Source organism: Suricata suricatta, chromosome 3, assembly GCF_006229205.1.
Source record: "Suricata suricatta isolate VVHF042 chromosome 3, meerkat_22Aug2017_6uvM2_HiC, whole genome shotgun sequence".
Lineage (NCBI taxonomy): Eukaryota > Metazoa > Chordata > Mammalia > Carnivora > Herpestidae > Suricata > Suricata suricatta.
Genome location: NC_043702.1, coordinates 33,298,901 through 33,318,226, shown reverse-complemented (window position 1 = coordinate 33,318,226; position 19,326 = coordinate 33,298,901). Strand labels below are relative to the sequence as shown.

At 39.6% G+C, this 19,326-nt stretch overlaps 1 protein-coding gene across 5 annotated transcripts in view; it reads left to right on the top strand.

Annotated features, from left to right (window-relative positions):
* The first annotated feature begins 11 nt into the window (after positions 1-11).
* NIF3L1 (NGG1 interacting factor 3 like 1) overlaps positions 12-19,326 on the top strand; it is a 42,748-nt gene continuing 23,433 nt past the window's right edge. For all 5 annotated transcript variants that reach the window (XM_029934112.1, XM_029934110.1, XM_029934111.1 and 2 more), the window contains exons 1-6: positions 12-95; positions 2,224-2,840; positions 3,890-4,052; positions 7,100-7,226; positions 9,110-9,248; positions 18,968-19,051. In XM_029934112.1, the coding sequence (XP_029789972.1) occupies positions 2,405-2,840; positions 3,890-4,052; positions 7,100-7,226; positions 9,110-9,248; positions 18,968-19,051 (949 nt within the window). In that variant the 5' untranslated portion in view covers positions 12-95; positions 2,224-2,404. The remainder of the gene's footprint in view (positions 96-2,223; positions 2,841-3,889; positions 4,053-7,099; positions 7,227-9,109; positions 9,249-18,967; positions 19,052-19,326) is intronic.

Genomic DNA, 19,326 nt, shown 5'->3' with positions numbered 1-19,326 from the left:
CCGGCTCCTTTTCCCCCCCCCCCGCCTTCTTCTTGCAATGCCAGGAGTCCCTGCGGGGTACCGGAAGTAATGCTCGAGGAGCGTTCCCGGAACTGGTGAGTCCTGGAGTCCTGGGCGACTTACTCCCGTGTGTGCAGGCTCAGGTTAGCGTACGCTGTGAAAGTTGTGAGAGTGCATCTGCGAAAGGAGGCAGAAGAGGAGACAGGGGCAGGAAACTGGCTTGTGGCAGAAGAGCATAGACCACCAGTAGGGCAGGGGTCCTAACTCAGGAGCTTATAGCAGTGCCTGGTGTCTTCACGGTCTTGGAAAATGTCTGAGGTGGGACTGAAATGTCAGGTAGATAAAGTAACGTAAGAGGGTGCAGTTTGCAGGCTGTAAAGTGGGGCCTACTAATGTAGCTTTAAGACAGCGATTACTCTGGGCCAGGCATTGTTCCCAGCTGTACGGTTAAGTCTTGTGACAACACTGTAAGTAGGGCACTTTTATTCCCATTCGTAAGAAGGTGAAACAGCAGAGGTTGGAAATAATGTTACACAGCTGTGGTTCTGGGAGTTTGTTGCATTTCAGAATCCAACTCGCTATGCTATACCGCTTCCCATTGTTAATTGTTGAATCAAGCTGCACAGCATCGCAGTTTCCTAAAGATGGAGAGTGTTCTATGTTATTTCCAAGGGTTCTTTCAAATTTAGCAGTATTAGTATTAGTGGTGTGGTGGCCCACTACGTTTTCACTTTCAAGGCCTCCCAGATTTACAAGAGTCTGGAAAGTGAGGGCACTATCAGAACTTGGAAATTCGAGAGTGCAAGGACCATTTGAAGATCTTCCAAGGTCCTAGGCTCCAGTGGAGTTTGTAGGTTCTGCATCACTTGTTTTTTTTGTTTGTTTGTTTGTTTTTAAGAGGGAGCGTGTAGGGAGAGGGGTAGAGGGAAAGAGAATCCCAAGCAGGTACATGAGGCCTGACACGGGGCTTGATTCCACGACCCTGGGATTATGACCTGAGCCCAAACCAAGAATTGAGTGCTCAACCAACTGAGTCACCTGGCGCCCTATTCAAATCAGATACCGAATAAGTACTGACATCTCTTAGTAAATCTTTCTGCTGAAAGAAGTAGTTTTTTTTTCAACAAATTTGTTAAACATTTTTGTTGAAAATTTTGTTTTTGAAGTTACTGGGTTATGACTATTTGATAAAATTTACAATTGGCTATGCTTTTCTTGTTAATTATTGTGCATACAATGAAGGCTTTTCTTGAAAAACCGAAATCAATGTTACTAGAATCCCAATGGAATTGACAGTGTTTTGTATAGGGGGCGAGACACTGAAGATGTTTATCAAGGAAGGTTTTATATGAGGCAGCTGGGTGGCTCAGTCAGTTAAACATCCAAGGTCAGCTCAGGTCATGATCTCACAGTTACTGAGTTCAAGCCCCGCATCAGGCTCTCAGCACAGATCCTGCTTCAGATTCTCTGTCCCTCTCCCTCTCTGCCCTTCTCCTGCTCACACTCTTTTCTAAAAAAATAAGTGTTAAAAACAAACCCAAAACTTTATTTAAGAAGTTTAAGGATGGGGCACCTGAGTGACTCAGTTGGTTAGTGTCCGACTCTTGATATCAGCTCAAGTCATGATCTCCCAGTTTGTGAGTTTGAGCCCCAAGTCGGGCACTGTGCTGACAGCATGGAGTCTGCATGCGATAGTCTCTCTCTCCCTCTCTTCTGTTCCCCACCCCTCTCCCACTTGCTCTCTCTCTCTCAAAATAAATTTAAAAAAAGTTGAAGGAGACTTTGAAGGAAGGATAATATTTAGAGAAATGGAGAAGGGAGCAGGGTGGTTGAAGCAAGGACGGGGAGAAAACTAGGGTGTGTTGAGGGCTGGGGAGGTGAATGAAAATTTGTGTACTATGTACCAGGCTTGTGCTAGGTTATTTACACATACGAATTGATTTGCTCCTATGGATGGCCTTATATTTTGGTTATAGTATCTCCCATTTGGTAAATGAGAAAACAGCCTCAGAGAAGCTAAATGACTTACCTAAGATATCATGTGCTGGTAAGTGACGGAGTCCGTATTTGAACTCAGGGATATGTGACTACGGCTCTTTTGCTCATATGCTTTGCTACTTCAGAGGTCCAGGCTTAAAGTGTACATGTGTACCATTTCATGTGTATTGGCTTCAGATTCTCAATTTAACCTGATTTTTTTCTCTCTCTCTTTGTTGTTGTTAGAGAGTGTGCAAGCAGGGCATAGGGGCAGAGGGAGAGAATCTTCAGCAGGCTTCGTGCTCAGTGGGGAGCTCAATGCAGAGCTCCATCCCACGACTCTGGGATCGTGACCTGAGCTGAAATCAAGAGTCAGACGCTCAACCAACTGAGCCAACCGGGCACCCCAGTTTCACCTGATTTCTGTATGTTGTTATCTCGTGTACGCCACATTCCCACAAGAGTCCAGTTTGTTCATTCCCAGATCTGCAGTTCTTACCGTTCCTTCATGGATTTGAAGGTTCTCCTTTCCTCCTTGAATGACTTTGCATCCCTCTCACTTGCTGAGAGTTGGGACAATGTTGGATTATTGGTGGAACCAAGCCCACCACACACCGTGAACACACTCTTCCTTACCAATGACTTGACGGAGGAAGTGATGGAGGAGGCGCTGCAAAAGAAGGCAGATCTCATTCTCTCCTACCATCCGCCTATTTTCCAACCCTTGAAGCATATAACCTGGAAAACCTGGAAGGAGCGCCTGGTGATCCGGGCCCTGGAAAACAGAGTCGGTATTTACTCTCCTCACACAGCCTATGATGCTGCACCCCAGGGAGTCAATAGCTGGTTGGCTAAAGGCCTTGGTGAGAAGTTTCTTCTTTCATGTTTAATATTTTCCCTACAAATGCTTTGAAATTTTAGAATGTCTTTGCAGTAAAATTTTAACTGCTTTAGATGTGGGTACCATTCTATTTTTATATATTTAAAAATAATGTGAAATCTGGCCATTCAATTGCATTTGAGAAATGAAATTTTTATCCTTAATAAATAAGGAGAGCACTGGAAATCTTCATTGCTGGACTGAGCTGTGTGAGTCCTCACTCACGTGGTACAGTGCCTACAACCCAGAAATTCAAGAAGTGCTTGTTAAAGTGAGTTGAAAGCTCAGATCTCTCCAGAGTAGTCTTCGTATGTCAGTTAGATAGAAATCAGATTTTCACTGAATGCTAACCCGTGCCCATCGCAGTGACGGAATTCAGCCTATATGTTTTAGCTTTATTTTTACTTGTTTTAGTTTACTCATTTGGGGCGGAACCTTTTATGATGACATAATCTGAATTAATGTGATCAGGTAGGTTATGAGCATTTGCAACCTGAATAATGGTTTACCTGAATAAATTTAGTGAGCAGTCACAATTTTATATATTATCTAAAACTTCATGAGTCAAGTTTTTTTTTTTTAATTTTTAAAAAATGTTTTTTATTTATTTTGAGACAGAGAGAGACAGAGCATGAGCAGGGGAGGGGCAGAGAGAGAGAGGGAGACACAAATCAGAAGCAGGCTCCAGGCTCTGAGCTGTCCGCACAGAGTCCGATGCGGGGCTCGAACCCATGAACGTGAGATCGTGACCTGAGCCGAAGTTGGAGGCTTAACTGACTGACCCACCCAGGTGCTCCATGAGTCTAGTTTTTGTGATATTCAAGAGTGTTCTGGAAATAATTCTGAAAATAAATTTGATTTTATATGCGAATACTAAATCACTAGATTATGGGGATTTTAGGATGTATATGTAAGGGATATATATATGTGTGTATATATCATATAAGCCTCCATCTTTAAAAGCTCCTTTATTAAAATTTTGCCTATCATATTTTATCTTTTTAATTAAAAAACAAACAATTTTATTATTAGGAGTTTGCACCTCCAGGCCCATTCATCCTTCCAAAGCTCCCAACTACCCGACGCGGGGAACGCACAGAGTAGAGTTCAGTGTTAACTGCACCCAACACCTGGAGGAAGTCATTTCTGCAGTGAAAGAAATTCCAGATGTTTCTGTCACTTCTTTTTCTACTAGGTATGATGTATTTCTCTTCTTTTTTGTGTGTATTTATCTATAAGGGTCCTCACTCTAGTATTGCAGTCTGAAACAAATCGTTTTCCCCTGGGTGGGCTTACAAGGCAGTATACTTCTCATTTGCAGGTAGGTGCTCAGGGAGAACCATGGGCTTTTCTTCGAAACAATAAACATGACAAGTAACACTGTTTTCTAGGTGGGAGGGACTATACTATGCCTTTTATTTGCAACATTTCTAATTCCCCTGATAATGTTGAAAGGTGATTTTTACTTTAGAGTATATAGATAACCCTGCTGACACACTGATTACATTGGTTTACTCTTACCGTTTCAAGCAGATCCGTGATTCTCAAGCATTTTAATGGAAAAAGACATTCAGGTGCCTCTTATAAAGCCAATCATTTATTTAGAGCAGAGATACCAAAATGGTGCCTTTAGGAGATTTTCTTTGAAGCTAATTTATCCTAACACCTTTTGAAGCATGTTAAAAGACAAGTTATACAAAGCTGGAACTTAATAATTGTTTAAAAAAACAAAGATGAATATAACAACCTTAATAAGATGTAGAACTGTTCAGGTTACAACAGAAGAGACTCTTGTGAGTAGTTTTAAGTGCAGATACCTCGTAATAAAATCATTGCAAATGCTTTCTAATAGTGTTGACAAATTTAAAGAATCTCAAGAAAAATTATTTCTAGAACTTTGTATAGATTCCAGTTATGGATGTCTTTTACCATATTGAATATTGTGTAAGTACTGAAATTAAAAAAAAATGATACACATCATGAAAATTTCAAACAGTGTAAAAGTCCTCCCTTTTTTCTCTACTCAATTCCAATATCCTCAATCCAGGTTACCTTTTCCTTTGTTTTCAGAGAAGTGGATATCTTCCCAAACACTTAGAGGAACATGGAGAAATGTATATTTTTGTGGGGTTTTTTTATTGTTAATTAAATGGTTTGCTGCATTTGCCTCTTTTACTGAACAAGATGTCTTTCAGTGTAGGTATAGAAGATCTCTTTAACTGCTGTGTAGTGTTTCTTATTATGGATCTCGTGGAGTTTCTTGAAGCATTTCTTTTCCTAACTGATGAGCATTTTTCTTTTTTGTAAAGTTTGTTTATTTTGAGAGAAACAGATAGCTCAAGCTGGGGAGGGGCAAAGAGAAAGGGAGAGAGAGCATCCCAAGCAGGCAGCACAGATCCCAACGCTGGGCTCCTAATTCATGAAACCAAGAGATCATGACCTGAGCTGAAATCTTGAGTTAGACATTCAACCAACTGAGCCACCCAGGCACCTCGCCCCACTTTTTAAAAACTGATGCACATTTAGTTTGGTTTTAGTTTTTCTTTATTACAGGTAAGCACTAGGTCCAGTTTTTCCTTTTTCTTTTCAAAGCTCTATAGATGATTTCAGTGTTGACAACTACTCTTGCAGATTCTTTTAAGCTGTCTTTCAGTTTTAGAATTTTATAATTATATTTAGAGTTTATGGTTAAATACAGAACTTTTCTGATGCCGATCTTTTTGGAGATGCTTTAGGGCATTGCTTCTCAGGGTCACTCAAGACCCCCTACAGAATTTTAGCTTCATCCTAGAGCTGTGTAATTAGAAAGGGGTTTGCCTGAAAATATGTCCAGGAGATTCTTGTTTCAGTGATTTGAAAAATTAACTTCTTTTAGGACCTTAAAAAAATACAGTTTGGGGGCACCTGGGTGGCTCAGTTGGTTGAGTGTCAAACTTTGGCTTGGGTCATGATCTCATGGTTTATGACTTTGAGCCCCACTTTGGGCTTGCTGCTGTCAGCTTGGAGCCTCCTTTGGATCCTCTGTCTCTCTTTCTTTCTGTCCCTCCCTCAAGCGCTCTCTCTCTCTCCCTCTCAAACATTAAATAAAAAGAAAATCTCATTTTTGAAAATAAGAAATTCAGTTTACCCTAGCCCCATTCATAGAAATTCTATTTCAGTGGCTCTGTAGAAGGGTCCAGTAGCTATCATTTCAAGAAGCTAGCATATTTCTGATGCACACCTGGGATTAAGAACAGTTCTAGAATAGTAGTTTCAAAGTGAGATCCCTGAACCAGCCATATCAGCATCACCTGGAACTTGTTAGGAAGGTAAATTCTAGGAGCGCCTGGGTGACTCAGTCACTTAAGCGTCCGGCTTTGGCTCAGGTCATGATCTCACAGTTTGTGGGTTCAAGCCCCGCATTGGGCTCTGTGCTGACAGCTACCTCAGAGCTTGGAGCCTGCTTCAGATTCTGTATCTCTCTCTCTCTCTCTCTCTGACCCTCCCCTGCTTGCACTGTCTCTCTCTGTCTCTCAAAAATAAATAAAAAATTAAAAAAAATTTTAAAAAGAAAGGTAAATTCTAAGACCCCATCTAGACCTACTGAATCTGAAATTCTGGGGGTGGAGCTCAACAGTCTATTTTAATAAGTCTACAGGGAGATTTGGATGCATGCTGGAATTTGAGAACTATCATTTATTTGTTTTTTAAGTTTACTTATTTTGAGAGAGAGAACATGAGCAGGGGAGGGGCAGAGAGAGAGGGAGAGACAGAGAATCCTAAGCAGACTCTGCACTGTCAACACAGAGCCTGTCTGGGGTCTGGAACTCACAAACTGAGAGATCATGACCTGAGCAGAAGTCAAGAGTCTGACACTTAACCGACTGAGCCACCCAGGTGTCCTTTGAGAAATAGTATTCTTGAAAATAGTTTGGTTTGGGATTGAATCCTAGATTTCATGTAAATCTTTGTTTTTAAGTTTATTTATTTTGAGAGAGAGCAAGTGGGGGTGGGTGGGAGAGAGAGAATCCCAAGCAGGCTCTGCACTCTCAGTAAGGATCCTGATGCAGGGCTCGAGCCCACAAACTCAGATCATGACCTGAGCCAAAATCACATGACCTGAGCCACCCAAGCATCCCCTAAGTTTCATGTAAATTTAATCTTTATTATAGGAGGTTGTAAAGTGTGGATTTTTTATAATATGTTTTACTTATATTTATCCTAAAAGAGCAAGTTTTTTTTTGTTTTTTTGTTTTTTAATAGGACTGATGATGAAGAACAAACTCGGATTAGTCTGAATTGTAGTCAGGAGGCTTTGTTAGAGGTGGTGACTTTTCTTTCCCAGAACAGACAATTCTATCAGAAGACTGAAATTATGTTACTGGAGAAGGTAATAAAAATATATTACTGTACATTTTTGTTTGGTAAATTCATTTGTAAGTTGTTATATCGAGAGACTTAACTATTACTAGAAGCTATTATACTAGAATAACTATTATTAGAAGCACAAGGTGGTGTTGAGGGCATAAGATGCCCTGGAAAATAGACTGTATTGAGAACGGGAGATGTTCCAGGAATGGAAAAGTGTTGGTAGAAGTTTTAGTTCATTCAGGCTGCCGTAACACATTTGGGCTGCTGTGACAAAATACCCCAGACTGGTTAGCTTATGAACAACAGAAATTTATGTCTCACAGTTCTGGAGACTGGGAATTCCCAAGATGATGGTGCTAACAGATTTGGAGTGGTATCTGGAGAGGGCCCACTTCCTGACTCATCAATGGTGCCTTTTCTGTGTCCTCACATAATGGGAAGGACTAGGGATCTTTCTTGGAGCCTATTTTATAAACTAATCCAAATCATGTGGGCTCCCTTCTCATGACTTAAGTACCTCCTACGGGCTCCACCTGCTAATACCATCACCCTTGGAGGTTAGGATTTCAGCATAGGAATTTGTGCAAGGAGAGATACATTCAGGTCATTGCAGTGTAGTGTGTGTGTGTGTGTGTGTGTGCGCGCGAGTGCGTGCCAGTGTGTGTTTTAATGTTTATTTTTTTAGAGAGACAGAATGTGAGTGTGGGAGAGGGAGACACAGAATCTGAAGCAGACTCCAGACTCCAGAGCCTGACATGGGGGTCAAACCCACGAACCGTGAGATCCTAACCTGAGCCGAAGTCAGACGCTTAACCAGTTGAGCCACCCAAGCACCCTAGTGTAGTACTTTTTTTTTTAAATTTTTTTTTAATTGAGGTGTAGTTGACACCCAGTATCACATAGGGGTACTTTTTGGGGTTAGAGACTCAGTCACAGGTTCTATCTCTTTTATACTCTCTGCCTGGACCATTTTATTTGCTCCTTTAACTTGACAGCTTCATATGGTGATTCCTGTATGTTTACTTTCTGGCTCAGAATGCTTTCTTAAGGTAAAATCAACCCATATTTCCTGGAACTCTCTGGACATTTTCCACTTAGTGGATTCCACAGATACTTCATTATATACAAATACTGACCTTATCCCCGCATCTCCCCTTTGAATAATACTTTTTTCTATTTCATTGGTGTCATCATCTGCTACCTGATTATCCAAGTTTATACAACTCTCCCTTGCCTCTCATAAATCCATGCCTGCTGATTCTGTCCCCAAATCTATAGAATGTTTCTCTTCTCTATTTGCTTTGTCACCACAGTAGTTGAAACTCTCCTATTCCAGGTGACAAAGGAGGAGCAGTCTCCCTAGTGGGCACCCGAAGGGCGACAGTCCTTGCTTTTTCGCATAGTGTACTGACCACGGCCTCTGTCTCCATTCCTTGCTCAGCTGTAGTGTCTGCTCTTGGATCCGCTCTGAGCTCTTACCTTTCCACGTCTCACTCTATCCATTTCCTACCACACTGTACTTGACATTACTCCTCACCCCCTTTTTAAAAATTTTTAACTTTTTTCTGGTATGGGAGTCTTAAGTTTTGGTAAAACCTTTGATTCCACTTCCTCCAGTACCCCCACCCCAAGTCCCAGCTCATTTGTTCTGTCATATCTTTTCTCCCATTAAATGGTACATGTATTGTATTTAAACACTTTTATTATGATTATTTATCTAAACATTTGCCTCTCAGGAGATTGAGCTCAAAGAAGTCAGAGAATGTTTTCTGTCAGGTTTGCATCCCTGAATTTTAACCTGGAGCTGGCTATAGTAAGCTCACAGTTTTATTGATCTCAGTGTTTACTATATGTTTTCTAGGACTGAAATGGACAGTTCTTCTAACTTGTGTTTCTTTTCAGCCTCTACTTCCACAAACTGGGATGGGACGGTTGTGCACACTGGATGAGCCTGCGTCCTTGGCAACCATGATTGAGCGAATCAAAAGGCACCTCAAACTAGCTCGTGTTCGCCTTGCTCTTGGGGTAGGAAGGACCTTAGGTAAATATGTCCCATTTATTTGTCCAGTGTACCTACTAGTAATGTAGCATTACATAGTATTTGGACAAAAGTTGATGGTTTGGGTTGTATTGATGTAAATGACAGGAAACATGTTAGTTCACGGGAGATGACTGGCTTATTTTATCAGTCCAGGTGGGCTAGTTTATGCTCTGGTGTACATCTCATTTGGCTCAAACAAGATTTGTGTGTCTCTCCTACTCCATGTTCATTTCAAGTCAGTTGGAGAAGTTATTCATCGTGGACCAATTGCTGTTGCAGAGGGGGCATTTTGGATCGTCTTAGACAACATCAGTTAAACATTAGCCTGGAAATAATACATTTTCTGTCCAACTCATTGTCTAGAATGAATCACATTTGAACACAAGTCAAGGCATGAAGCAGAGTCCTGTAGGGGGCCAGGAAGGGAGCTGGAAGCTATTATTACTCCAGTTACAATGCAAGTGTTCTATTTTATAATAATGATGACATTTTACAGCAAGGTGCCAAGTAATCCACTACAGTTTCCAAGTCTTATAGTCACAGTCTTGGTTTTTGGCTTTTCTATAACGCTGTAGTAAACATAGGGGTGTGTGTATCTTTTCAAGTTAGTGTTTTTATTTTCTGTGCATAAATGTCCAGTAGTGGAATTCTGGGTCATACATATTTCTATTTTCAATTTTTTGAGAAACCTCCATTTTGTTTTCCATGGTGGCTGTACTTATTAATGTTTCCACTAGCTGTGCATGAGGGTTCCTTTTTATCCACATCCTTGCCAACACTTGTTATTTCTTGTCTTTTTGTTTCCAGCCATTCTGAGAAGTGTGAGTGATCTCTCACTGTGGTTTTAATATGCATTTCCCTAATGGTTAGTGATGTTGAACATCTCTTCACATGTCTTTTGGCCATGGTCTTTGGGAAAATGACTTTTCAGGTCTTCTGCCCATTTTTAAATTGGATTATTTGTTTTTTTAGTGTTGAGTTGTATAAGTTTATTTATATTTTGAACATAAGCCTTTTATTGGATATATCATTGCAAATATCTTTTCCCATTGAGCAAATTGCCTTTCCGTTATGTTGATGGTTTCCTTTGCTGTTCAAAAGCTTTTTATTTTGATGTGGTCCCAACAGTTTATTTTTGCTGTTGTATACCTTCCCTGAGGAGACCTATCTAGAAAAGTAATTGCTAAGGCCAGTGTCAGAGAAATTACTGCTTACTTTTTCTTCTAGGAGTTTTATGGTTTCATGTCCTAGATTTTTAGGTTTTTAAACCATCTTGAATTTAATTTTGTGTATGGTAGAAGAAAGCTGTCCACTGTCATTCTTTTGCATGTAGCTGTCCACTTTACCCAACACCATTTGGTTTTTTTTTTTCTATTGGTAACCAACCTTGTATGTTTTCTTTTATTTCTTTTCTTTTATTTTTTTAAACTTTTTTTTTAATGTTTTATTTATTTTGGTATAAAGAGAGACAGAGCATGAGAGGGGGAGGGGCAGAGAGAGAGAAGGAGACACAGAACCAGAAGCAGGCTCCAGGCTCTGAGCTAGCTGTCAGCACAGAGCCTGATGCGGGCTCGAACCCACAAACATGAGCTCTGACCTGAGCCGAAGTCGGAGGCTTAACCGACTGAGCCACCCAGGCGCCCCTGTTTCTTTTTTTTTTAAATATAATTTATTGTCAAGTTAGCTAACATACAGTGTATACAGTGTGCTCTTAGCTTTGGGAATAGATTCCCACGATTTCATTGTTGATAGACAATACCAGGGCTCTTCCCAACAAGTGCCCTCCTTAACGCCCATCACCCATTTTCCCCTCTCCACTCCCCGCCCCCCATCAACCCTCAGTTTGTTCTCTGTATTTAAGTTTATCTTATGGTTTGCCTCCCTCTCTGTTTGAAACTATTTTTCCTCCTGCCCTTCCCCCAAGGTCTTCTGTTAAGTTTCTCAATTTCCACATATGAGTGAAAAGCATACTTCTCTTTCTCTGACTGATTTATTTAATACCCTCCAGATTCGTCCATGTTGTTACAAATGGCAAGATTTCATTCTTTCTCATTGCCAGGCAGTATTTATTCCATTGTATATATAAAGCACATCTTCTTTATCCTTTCAGCAGTTGATGGACTTTTGTGCTCTTTCCATAATTTGGGTGTTGATAGCACTGCTGTAAACATTGGGGTACATGTGTCCCTATGAATCAGCACTCCTATATCCTTTGGATAAATTCCTAGTAGTGCTATTCCTGGGTCGTAGGGTAATTCTATTTTTAATTTTTTGAGGAACCTCCACACTTTTTTCCAGAGTGTGGCCATACCAGTTTGCACCCTCACCAACAGTGCAAGAGGGTTCCCATTTTTCCACATCCTCACCAACATCTGTTGTTTACTGACTTGTTAATTTTAGCTGCCCTGAGATGTGAGGTGGTGTCTCAGTGTGATTTTGATTTGTATTTCCTTGATGATGAGTGACGCTGAGCATCTTTTCATGTGTCTGTTGGCCATCTGGATGGATGTCGTCTTTGGAAAACTGTCTGTTCATGGCTTCTGCCCTTTACTTCGCTGGATTATTTTTTCTTTTTGGGTATTGAGTTTGGTAAGTTCTTTATAGATTTTTGGATCCTAACCCTTTATCTGTTGTGACATTTGCAAATATCGTCTCTCATTCTGTTTTGGATTGTTTTGTTGATTGTGTCCTTTGCAGTACAGACCTTTTTGTTTGATGAGGTCCCAATAGTTCATTTTTGCTTTTATTTCTCTTGCTTTTGGAGACATGTCAAGTAAGAAGTTACTGTGGCTGAAGTCAAAGAGGTTGTTGCCAGTTTTCTCCTCTAGGATTTTGATGGTTTCCTGTCTCACAGTCAGGTCTTTTATCCATTTGAATTTGTTTTTGTGTATCATGTAATAAAGTGGTCCTGTTTCATTTTTCTGTGTGTTGCTGTCCAGTTCTCCCAGCACCACCTGCTAAAGAGACTGTCTTTTTTCCATCGGATACTCTTTCCTGCTTTGTCAAAGATCAGTTGGCCATACATTTGTGGGCCCAGCTCTGGGTTCTCTATTCCATTGGTCTGTGTATCTGGGTTTTTGTTGTTGTTTTTTTTTCCAATCCCATACTGTCTTGATGATCACAGGCTTTGTACTAAAGGCTAAAGCTTGTGATTGTGATGCCTCCTGCTTTGATTTTCAACATCACCTCGGCTAGTCAGGGTCTTTTGTTGTTCCATACAGATTGGAGGATAGTTCCAACACCATTTGTTGAAGAGACTTTTCCCCACTGTATATTCTTGCCTCCTTTGTTGAAGATTAATTGGGAGTATATTTATGGTATATGTGACTATTTTTATGCCATTACAATACTGTTTTGATTATTAAGCCTTCGTAGTATATCTTTTTTTATGTTTATTTATTTATTTTGAGAGAGAGACACACACACAGAATGAGCAGGGGAGAGAGGCAGAGGGAGAAAGAGAGAGAATCCCAAGCAGGTTCTGCACTGTCAGCCTGCCATGAGGCTCAGTCCCATCAACTGTGAAATCATGACCTGTGCCAATATCAAGAGTTGGACCCTTAACTGACTGAGCCACCAAGGTGTCCCTATAGTATATCTTGAAATTGAGAAGTGTGATGCCTCTAGCTTTGTTCATCTTTCTCAAAATTGCTTTGGGTGTTCAGGGTCTTTTGTGTTGCCATATAAATTTTAGTATTGTTCCAGTTCTGTGAAAACTGTTAGTATTTTGGTAGGGATTGCACTGCATCTGTAGATTGCTTTGATAGTATGGATATGTTCACAATATTAATTCATCAAGTCCATGATAATGTAATATCTTTCCGTTTATTGGCGTTACCTTCATTTTCTTCCATCAGTGTTTTATAGTTTTCAGAGTATAGGACTTTGACCTCTTTGGTTAAGTTTATTCCTATTTTATTCTTTGGTACAGTTGTAAATAGAGTTGTTTTCTTAATTTCTCTTTCTGCTACTTCATTATTAGTGTATAGAAATGCAACAGATTTCTGTATATTAATTTGCATTTTGTAACATTATTGAATCATTTATTATTCCTTTTGGTGGAGTCTTGGGGTTTTCTATGTATACTATTATGTTGTCTGCAAATAGTGAGAGCTTCACTTCTTTCTTAACAATTTGGATGCCTTTTATTCTTGTCTGATTGCTATGACCAGAACTTCCAGTGGCAAGAGTGGGCATCCTTGTCTTGTTCCTGATCTTAGAAGAAAAGTTCTGTTTTTCACCATCGAGTATGATGTTAGCCTGTGGGCTTTTCATATATGGTCTTTATATATTGAGTTATGTTTCCTCTAAACCGACTTTGTTGAGAGTTTTTATCATGAACAGATGTTCAATTTTATTCTGTTATGCACCTGTTGAGATGATCATATGATTTTTATCGTTTGTTAATGTGTTTTACATTGATATTCTATTGAAACATCCTTGCATCCCTGGAATTAATTCATTTTGGTCATGGTGAATGGATTGTTGAATGTGGTTTGCTACTATTTGGTTGAGGCTTTTTGCATCTATGTTCACCAGGGATATTAGCCTGTAGGTTGGAAGTGTCATTGTCTGGTTTTGGTATCAGGGTAATGCTGGGCTTGTAGAATGTATTTGGAAGCTTTCCATCCTCTTGTATGTTTTTTGGAGTAGCTGAATGAGAATACCTATTAAATCTTTAAGAGTTTGGTAAAGTCATCTATATATCTAGCTTGTATTTTTTGGGAGTTTTTTGATTACCCATTAAATTTCATTGAATTGGTCTATTCAGATTTTCTTTTTATTTATTTGTTTTTACTTTAGAGAGTGTGTGTGCCATGGGGGAGAAAGGCAGAGGAGGGAGAGAATCTTAAGCAGGTTCCACACTCAGTCCATTGTGGGACTTGATCCATAGTCCTGGGATCATGACCTGAGCTGAAATCAACAGTCAGACACTGAACTGACAGTGCCACATAGTGCCCCCAGTCTGTTTAGATCTTCTATTATTCAATTTTGGAAGATTGTGTTTTTCCAAGAGTTTATCTATTTCTTATAGGTTGTTCAGTTTGTTGGCATATGCTTTTTAATAGTAGTCTCTTTATATTTCTGTTGTGTCAGTTGTTACTTGATTCATTTCTGATTTTTTTTTTTTTAATTTGGGTCCTCTTTGTTTTTCTTGATGAATCTGGCTAACAGTTTATCAATTTTGTTTATTCAAAGAAACAGCTCTTGGTTTCTTTGATCTTTTCTATTTTTTTAAATTTTATTTTTTAAAAATTTTATTTTAGTCTCTATTTCATTTATTTCTGGTCTGATCTTTTATTTCTTTCCACTAATTTTGGGTTTTGTTGTTCTCATTCTGTTAGATGTAAGGTTAGATTGTTGAGATATTTCTTGTTACTTGAGGTAGGACTGTGTCACTGTAAATTTTCCTTCCTCTGCTTTTGCTGTGTCCCAAAGATTTTGGACCATCGTGTTTTTATTTTCATTTGTCTCTCTATATTTTTTTTATATCTTCTTTGATTTCTTTGTTGATGCATTGGGTGTTTAGCTTCCACGTTTGTGTTTTTTTCCAGTTTTTTCTTTTTGTGTGTGTGATCGATTTCTAGTGTCATGCCATTGTGATTGTAAAAGATGGATGATATGATTTTAGTCTTTTTAAAAAAAAAATTTTTTTTTTTTTTTTGAGAGAGAAACAGAACATGAGCAGGGGAGGGGCAGAGAGAGACACACAGATTTGGAAACAGGCTCCAGACTCTGAGCTGTCAGTGCAGAGCTCGATGTAGGGCTTGAACCCACGAACCATGGGATCATGACCTGAGCTGAAGTCAGACGATTAACCAAGTGAGCCACCAGGCGCCCCTAGTCTTCTTAAATTTAATGAGACTTGTTTTTTGTTCTAACATTTATCCTGAAGAATCTTCCATGTACATTTGAAAAGAAAATGTATTCTGCTGTTTGGGGATGGAATGTTCTGTATATATCTGCTAACACTAATGTTGTCCAAAGACACTGTTTCCTTATGGATTTTCTGCCTGGGTGATTTATCTATCAATATAAGTAGGTGTTAAAATCCCCACTATTATGACATTACTGTCAAACTTTCTTTTTATGTCTCTTAATCCTTGTTTTATGTATTTGGGTGCTCCAGTGTTGGGTACAGAGAAATTTATAATTGTTATATCCTCTTTTTGCATTGATTCCTTTACCATTATGTAATGCTCTTCTTTCTCTCCTGTTACATCTTTGTTTTAAAGTCTACTTTGTATTGCTACCTCAGTGGTTTTTTTTTTCTTTTGCTTTTATTTTCATTGAATCTTTTTCCATCTTTTTCCTTCAGTTTGTATGTGTTTTTAGGTCTCAAGTGATAAAACACAAGACCCTTTTATATGCTGACTACAAGAGACTCACTTCACCCTATATTTTTTGATTGGTGCATTTATCCCATTTACATTTAAAGTAATTACTAATAGGTATGTGCTCATTGTTATTTTGTTAATTATTTTCTGATTTTTAGGTAATTCTTCTCTGTTCCTTTTTTCTTTTCTTGCTCCCTTTACTTGTAATTGGTAATTTTCTTTAGTGTTATGCTTGGTTTGTTTTCTCTTCAGTTTTTGTAGATCTATAGATTTTTGTGTTTGTGGTTACCAGGAGTTTCTCTGTAGGATCCTAAGTATATAGCCATCTACCATGGATGGTCATTTAAGTTGGAACATCTTTTTTTTTTTTTTAATGTTTTTTTTGAGAGAGAGAGCGCACATGTACTACAGTGGAGGTGCAGAGAGAGAGAGGGAGACAGAGTATCTGAAATAGCTGGTGACAGTAGAGAACCTGATGTGGGGCTTGAACTCATGAACTGTGAGACCATGACCTGAGCTGAATGAAGTGAGATGCCTGTCTGACTGAGCCACCCAGGCACCCTAAGTTGGAACACCTTTTTAAAGAACTTCTTTTTGGGGCTCCTGGGTGGCTCAGTTGGTTAAGTATCTGATTTCGGCTCAGGTCATGATCACATAGTTTGTGGGTTCAAGCCCCGCATCGGGCTCTGTACTAACAGCTAGCTCAGAGCCTGGAGCCTGTCTTTGGATTCTGTGTCTCCCTCTCTCTCTGACCCTCCCCTGCTCATGCTGTCTTTCTCTCCAAAAATAAAATAAAAACATTAGAAAAAATAACTTTTTTATTCCCTCCATGTTTTTTGTGTGTGGTATCATATTTTGTATCTTTTTATTCATAACTGTTTTCTAATTATGGCTTTTTCTTTTCCACTTAAATTCTTTTAACATTTCTTGTAAGTCGGGTGTAGTGGTGATGAGCTCCTTTAACTTTTGCTTATCTGGGAAACTCATTTTATCTCTCCTTTAAATCTGAATGATAATCTGGCTAGGTAGGGTTTTTTTTTTTTAATTTTTAAAATTGTATTTACTTATTTATTTATTTTTGAGAGAAGAGAGAGAGAGCACATGAGCAGGAGAGGGGCAGAGAGAAGGAGACAGAATCTTAAGCAGATTCTGCAGTGTCAGCACAGAGTCTCGTGTGGGGCTTGAACCCATGAAGCCATGAGATCATGACTTCAGCCAAAGTCAAGAGCTGGACGCTTAGCTGAGTCACCCAGGGGCCCCCTGGGTAGATTATTCTTGATGGTGGGTTTTTTTCCTTTTAGCATTTTGAGTATATCATGACACCCTTTCTTTTGGCCTGCAAAATTTCTGTTGAAAATCAGCTGATAGCCTCGTGGGGTTTTCTGTATAAATAACTTTTTGCTTCTTAGTTTCTTCTTTTAAATTTTTCTTTATCTTTAGTCTTGGATATTTCAGTTATTATGTGTCATGTCCTTGTGTTCATCTTGTTTGGACTCTCTGTGTTTCCTTCTCCAGGTCAGGGAGGTTTTCAACTATTTTTTTTTAATTATTTATTAAAAAATTGTTTTAATGTTTATTTTTGAGGGCAAGCATGAGCGGGAGACGGGCAGAGAGAGGGAGACAGGATCTAAATCTGACTCTGTGGTGTCAGTGCAAAGCCCAACATGTGGCTTGAACTTACAAACTGTGAGATCATGATCTGGACGGACATTGGACGCTCAACTGACTGAGCCACCCAGGCTCCCCAACTTTTATTTATTTAAATAAGTTTTCTGTCTCTTTCTTTGTTCTCCTTCTGGGACCATATATACTATGATTGTTCACTTAATGTTGTTGACAAGATCCATTAACCTAGCCTCATTAAAATTTGTTTTTCTTTTTGCTGTTCAGGTTGGCTGTGTTACATTACCAGTTTTTCAGATCACTGATCTGTTCTTCTGCATTTGTTAATCCTCTCTACTGTATTTTTCATTTCAATTATATTCTCCAATTCTGATAAATTGTTTTTTAAATGTTTTATTTATTTTTGAGAGAGCACAAGTGGGAAATGGGGCACAGAGGATCTAAGTGGGCTCTACACTGAGATGTGCAGACTTGAATGTGAGGCTTGAACTCACAAATGGCGAAATCATGACCAGAGCCAACATTGATGCTCAGCTGACTGAACCAGCTAGATGCCCTTGATAGGTTTTTTTAAAAAATATTTTCTATCTCTGTGTTAAAGTTCTCACTGAGTTCTTCCATTCTTCTCTCGTCTGGTGAGCACATTTATGACCATTACTTTAAACTCTTTACCTGGTGTATTGTGTATCCCTGTTTCATTTACTTCTTTCTCTGAAGTTTCATCTTATTCTTTCATGTAGAACATATTCCTCTGTCTCCTCATTTTGCTTGACTTTCTGTGTTCACTTCTATGAATTAGGTGGAACAGCTGCTTCTCCTCAACTTGAAGGAAGAGTCTTATGTACAGTCATCCCTGAGTAGACTGTGGTGACTTGGGCTGGTTGGCTGGAATGGTGCCGGGCATGGGCCGGGAGTCCCAGAGCACTCCGTGCTGGAGCTGCCCTAGTGAGATGGTTGGAGCTGAAGTGGGTGTAGACTGGGGTGGTCTTGAGGCTCTCAGAGAATGCCTTGGCAGGATAACTGAAGCTAAAGGATGTAAGCCAAGTGTCCCAGCGTGCTCTGCGCTCTGTGGAGCTGAGGTGGGGCATGGGCTGGTGGGAGGGGAGCTAGAGTGCTTTGCACAAGGGGCACCCTGGCAGGACAGCTGTAGCTGAAATGGGTACAGGCCAGGGGGTCCCGGGGCTTCTCTGTGTAGAGGGTGCCCTCAGCCTCTCTCTTAAAATACCACTAGTGGAATGACCAGTAATGAAGTGTCCATTCTAGAAGCCTTAAGTGCTAAATACCTTTTGGCTTTGGGCTGCAAAGTTTTTGTTATTTTACTCTTAAGCAACTCTTGAGATATTGTTCTTTTGAGTTAAATATGATATTTAAAAATACATGTCAAATCAGTTTGTAGCATTCCTGTAACTAGCTCTTTTAGTCCCTCACCTGAGAAAGGGCTGGTACCTGCCTACCTCTCACTGTTGCCTGGAAACCAAGGAGGGGTCACTTGACCAGTCTTATGTGGGCTTGTGCACAGCCACATCCATCTGAGGGAATAACAGCCCTGCATTGGGTTATTTTTGCAATACCAAAGAATAATCTGCCTGTCTGTATGAAGATGTGTTTTGTTATTTAAAATCATTAAGCGAAGTTTATATACTAGCAATGAGACCAGTAGTGAAATCTGCATTATGTGAAAGATTCTTGATACAAATTGTAATGTTAAAATGAAGGGGAATCGTAAAGTATTGATCTCTTGTTTCCTTTATTTTGAAGAGTCTCCAGTTGAAGTCGTGGCCCTGTGCGCTGGTTCTGGGAGTGCCGTGCTGCGGGGGGCAGAGGCTGACCTTTACCTCACAGGTGGGAGAGCCTTTGGGTCTCCTTTTCTTTTTTGTGTGTATCCTTCCCAACCTTGGTTTATTTTTTACAAGAAAAAAATAGGTTTTAGGCCAGCACCTGGCATACAGATCTAATTCCTGTTGTTAGAACCTGAACTAAACAGGAACTGCACTGAAATTGGAGACAGACCATATTCTTTTAGAGGGGAAAAGTGATTGAACAATTTACTATTAGGTTATCTTAAAAACTTATGTTTAGCATTTATTTAACCTGTGTTCTTCCTAAACATTCTCATA